Source organism: Chiloscyllium plagiosum, chromosome 4 (assembly GCF_004010195.1).
Source record: "Chiloscyllium plagiosum isolate BGI_BamShark_2017 chromosome 4, ASM401019v2, whole genome shotgun sequence".
Classification (NCBI taxonomy): domain Eukaryota; kingdom Metazoa; phylum Chordata; class Chondrichthyes; order Orectolobiformes; family Hemiscylliidae; genus Chiloscyllium; species Chiloscyllium plagiosum.
In genome coordinates this window covers 135,236,465-135,241,775 of record NC_057713.1, presented here as the reverse complement: position 1 = coordinate 135,241,775, position 5,311 = coordinate 135,236,465, and the positions used below count along the sequence as shown (strand labels likewise).

Below are 5,311 nucleotides of genomic sequence, written 5' to 3'. Positions count from 1 at the left end.
CTCCCCCCCCGGCTCTGACCTTTCCGGGATGCTGACGAGTTGGAGCGGCTGTTGGCCGCCTTGCTCTTCGATGTCATGGTTCACTCCTTCAGAAGGTGCCGCGGGATGGAAGAGGATGCGGCGATGGCCCGACTGGGACTCTGTGTGTGTGTGTGAGACAGAGACACACCGTCTGGCCGCCGGTCCCCCTCAGGCCCCTGTCTGTGTCAGGGTCTGTGTCACTCCCAGTGCCCCTGGGTCTGTCTCGCTCTCGCGCTCGCGGCCGTTGGTCCCCACCTGACCCCCCCCCAAGCCCCACCCCCTTCTGTCCGGGGGCGTGAGGGAGCGTGGAGCGCCGTCTGACCGACAGCCCCCTTCACCAATCGACCGCGGTCCTCCGGTTAGACTCTCTTTCCTATTGGCTATACAGCGGCATGCTCCGCCCTCCTCCTCGCGCCCAGCGAACGTGGCAACATGGAAGCGGGAAAGCCTCGCGAGAGGGGCGTCGGCCGAGTGCTGCCGCTCAAAGGCTGGTGCCTCCAGTGGAGCCCCGGCCCTGGCCCTGGGATTCGGTGGCGTTTTGGTCGTGTCCTGATCTACGAGCCGAGAGACCCGGGTTCAATATCCAGAGACGCCTGACAGGGTCTCTGACACAGGCTGAGGTGAATGCATGTTGTGAAGTTGAGAGAACTTTTGTGGAGCAATGGTAGTGCCCATAACTCTGGGCTAGGAGGTCCTGGTTTAACTCTGCGTTCGTTAACATGTCGTTGCAAGGATACGAAGCGAACAAAGACAGAAATTGCTGGAGGAGATCAGCAGGACTGACAGCATCAGAGTTTACCTTTCACATCCAGTGACCCTGCATCAGAAGAGTCAATATGTCAGTGCAGGTTGTTTAGAGAATATTTAAAGGCTCTTATGGTACAGTGGTTCTCTCCTTGCCTCTAGGCCAAAAGACCCAGGTTCATATCCCACCTGCTTCATGATGAAGTGTGTTTAAAAGTTTTGGGGAACTCTACTTTGGTGCAATGGTAGAATCCTGACCTCCCCCAGCCTAAGAGGCCTGGGTTCAAGTCCTATCTGCTCAAGCGGTGTGACATCACATCTCTGAATGAGTTCATTTCAAATATCTACTCCCAGACACTAGGTGTTTCTGCTAATGGTGGACCTCTCCCTCAAATAATGTTGGGTATGTGGTGCTGTAACCTAGAGAAATCCACAGATTTGACCCAAAGACCATGTTAGATTATCCAATATTGTTGGATCTCTGGAAACCAATCGCTCACGGGGAATTATCATATTGTTTCTAAGGGAAGTAAGGTACTGCAGATGCTCGATGAAGTGCCAGTGTAACTCAGCCTGTCTGGCAGCAAATGTGGAGGAAAAAAAACGAAAGAACTGCAGATAGTGTAAGTCAGAAACTGGTGCCAACACCTTCATAAAGCTTTATTTGGTGTACTCTTTACAATTCTGATAGGTAGAGTGCTGTTAAACTGGAAAGGGTCCAAAAATGTTCACAAGGATATTACTGATACTGGAGGGTTTGAGTTATATGGATAGGCTGGGACATTTTTCCTTGGACCGTAGGAGGCTGAGGGCTGACCTTATAGAGGTTTATAAAATCATGAAGGGCATGGATAGTGTGGAATATAGGTAAAGTAGTGTTACTTCTGCAATCATAATTACTTATGCAAGGTAAATGAACTCTCATCAGTGCATAATTGTTTCAACCAAGAGCTGAGTCAACAAAAATGAAAACTGTGAAGGAAATATATAATTGTTTTTGTATTAGCTAAAATGTGCATACAAGAATGAAACATGCCTGCAAACAATGGTAGATGTTACAGACAAATAGATAAGGTGCATGAGGATGTAGGTTAAGCCAGATATGCTTGTACAAGCAGTAGTTATAAGCATCTGTTTCCCACTTCTGCAAAAACACAAAAACAAACCCCAATTAAAAGGTCATAAGGTTCAATATGGTTGAGGAATGGGAGGAAATGTCACAAGTAGGGGAAATAGATGACAGTGAAGGAGGATAAACCTAACAATGGACCACAGCAGGATGGCCAAGTAAAACTTGTACTTTGTTATGCACAAGGCCGGATAAGGCAGGAGATAAACAATAGTAATGGGCACCGGGTTTGGAGTAGTGAATCCTATATAAGATATGTACTTGCTAAGCTCTGGGTGTCTATTTTAGGCACCACACTTGCAAGCGTATAATAAACGCTTCAGATCTTGTCTAGGACTGAAATTATTGAAGTGAGTGAGTGAGGACACAGGTATAAGATGAGCGGAGAAAGATATAAAAGGGATTGAGGGGCAACATTTTCACATAGGGTGATTTGAATGAGCTACCAGAGGAAGTAGCAGAGGTGGATACAATTACAACATTTAAAAGGCACTTGGACAGGTACATGGATAGGAAAGGTTTAGATGGATAGGAGCCAAATGCGGGCAAATGGGATTAGTTCAGGTTAGGAAATCTGGTCAGCATGGACGAGTTAGGCCATAGGGCCTGTTTCCATGCTGTATGACCATGACTCTACAATTGGTTTAACATGAATCACAGAATGCTGATGAATCCACCAAAAATTTGATAATATTTATGCTGTAAATGAGAGGAACATCATGCAAGGAACACAGAAAATAGCACGTAAATACACAAATTTGGATAGCATTTGTTACATTGGCCCTTATTGCACCCTTCACTTGCCACCCCTTCCCCCCCCCCCCACATTCCTCATGAAGGGCTTATGCCTGAAGTGTTGGTATTCCTGCTGCTCAGATGCTGCCTGACCTACTATGCTTTTCCAATACCACACTTTTTGAATTTATTAGAATAGAAACATATTCAGGCTATTCAGCCCTTTGAGCTTGCTGCGCCCTTCAATATGATCATGGCTGATCATCCAACACTACTATATTCCCACTTTCTCCCAATATGCTTTGAACTCTTTAGCTCTAAGAAATAAATTTAACTCCTTCGAGAAAACATTTGACATTTTGGCCTTGATCGCTTTCTGAGCATGAGAGTTCTACAAGCACATTATTGTCTGGGACAAAAAAACTGCTCATCTTAATCCTAAATGACCTACCCTGTACCCTGAGACTGTTGTCCCATTTTCCCTGTCCCTGTACCAATTGAAGCAAAACACTCAGAGACTCAGTATGACTTTACCTCCTTCATCTTTATTCCGAGCTCTGGAGGGAGAGACCATGATCACACATATGCACAGAGACATGAGTTCTCAGTCTTCTCTTGAACAGCAGATTCTTAAGGAATTATATAGTCACTTCCACTGAGCATCATCCAGATAAGGCAACATCCGTGTTGATTGGGTGACCATTAGAATCACCATGTGTCAATAGTAAAGATTAAGTCATCTGGCATTATACAATGAAAGTTCTTAAACTTGTTAATTGGCTTCATATAATAAATGCTTTTCACCTTGTTAAATCACTACCCTTGCCTCCAGCACCTCATTGTTTACTGCAAGTTCTTATCTGATCCAGAAAGAGTAAAAACGGAGTGGTTGTGTACCCTGATTGGAGACTCTAGAACAGGGAGAACACAGATGGTTGTGATATGAGTGAATATGTTTAAATCTCAGATAAACAAGCTTTTGGTCTTTCAGATAATCAGGAGATTATGGAGAATGGATGGCAAGCTGGAGATGACGAAGAAGATGAGTCGTGATTGTATTTAATGGCAATGCGCATTTAAGGGGCTGAATGGATGAACGTGCATCTATGTCATAGGTCGCTGCTCAAATGAATTGATAACATAAACTTGGAATGAAAAGTGGCAACTAACATCACTCCACAAAAGTGTACTGCATTAAAACTATATCTCCAACAAAAGAGAATTTAACCAAGTCCCTTGACATTCAATGTCATTACCATCACTGAATCCCTCACTGTCAACGTCCTGGGATTGCTATTGACCTGAGACTGAACTGGAACAATTTTATAGATACTGTGAGTACAAGAGTAGGTCAGGGTTTGGGAATTCCGAGGCAAGAATGTACCTCCTATAAGCCCAAATCGGGTCAATTACCAATAAGACACCAGTCAGGGAGTGATGGAATATTCTCCAGTTGCCTGAATGAGTGCAGCTCCAATAACACTCAAGAAGTTGAATGCTATAAGCAGCATCCTTAATTGGCCCCCACCCTCAACATTCAATTCCTCCAGCACCAACACACAGAGTAGAAGCTGTGTGTACCATCTCCAACGTGTATTCTGCCATCTTATCGAGTGTCCTTCACCCGCACCTTCCATCTCAACCACCGAGAAGAGGCAGCACAGGCATGGGAATACCACTAGGTGCAAGTTCCCCTCCAAGCCACACGTTAGTCTCATTTAAAACTACATCTCCAGTCCTTCACTGTCACTTGGTCAAAATTCTGGAACTCATTTTTTTAACCAACATTTTTTGCTTAGCCCCCACATGGATGGCAACAGTTCAAGGCAGTAGCTCACCACAATGTTAATGTGAGTAAACAGCACAAGTGTTGTTACATACCTATATAGACAGGATGATAAGAGACAGCATCTCATTGAAATCATACGGACCCAATCTCCTAATCCACATGATCTGATGTCATTATACAGATGCACAGTCATTACACCTAGAGGAAGCATGCAATTCACATTACGCTACACCTTTCCCTAGTTCAGTCAGTAGCGGTAGGTTTGCAGACAAGCTGGAGTCAAGGACTGTGTACAAGTGCAAATTCAGTAGCTGATTGCTCTAAGGACTAACAAGTAGTTATTGATGCCAAGTGATTTCTGCCTGCCAGTAACTATGTGATTGGTCCCAGGTAGCTGAACAGCTTGGGATTGTGAACAACTTTAGGAACTGTCTCTATTTTGTGCAGAAAAAAAATACAGGTGAGGTGCCAGAACACTGGAGGTTGGCAAACATGGTGCCACTGTTTAAGAAGGGTGGTAAGGACAAGCCAGGGAAGTATCGACCAATGAGCCTGACGTCGGTGGTGGGCAAGTTGTTGGAGGGAATTCTGAGGGACAGGATGTACATGTATTTGGAAAGGCAAGGATTTATTAGGGATAGTCAACATGGCTTTGTGCGTGGGAAATCATGTCTCACAAACTTGATTGAGTTTTTTGAGCAAGTAACAAAGAGGATTGATGAGGGCAGAGTGGTAGATGTGATCTATATGGACTCCAGTAAGGCGTTCGACAAGGTTCCCCAAGGGAGACTGATTAGCAAGGTTGGATCTCATGGAATACAGGGAGAACTAGCCATTTGGATACAGAACTGGCTCAAAGGTAGAAGACAGAGGGTGGTGGTGGAGGGTTGTTT

General features: G+C 44.9%; 1 protein-coding gene across 7 annotated transcripts in view; it reads right to left on the bottom strand.

Moving 5' to 3' along the window:
* The window catches only part of unm_hu7910 (un-named hu7910), a 225,457-nt gene extending 225,162 nt beyond the window's left edge, over positions 1–295 (bottom strand). For 4 of the 7 annotated variants that reach the window (XM_043689310.1, XM_043689302.1, XM_043689307.1 and 1 more), the window contains exon 1: positions 20–295. Coding sequence is in view for 6 of the 7 variants with exons in the window: in XM_043689302.1 (XP_043545237.1) it covers positions 20–77 (58 nt within the window). In the remaining variant the exon portion in view is untranslated. The remainder of the gene's footprint in view (positions 1–19) is intronic. The other 3 variants (XM_043689309.1, XM_043689303.1, XM_043689308.1) reach the window with 1 other exon arrangement.
* Positions 296–5,311: the final 5,016 nt, after the last annotated feature.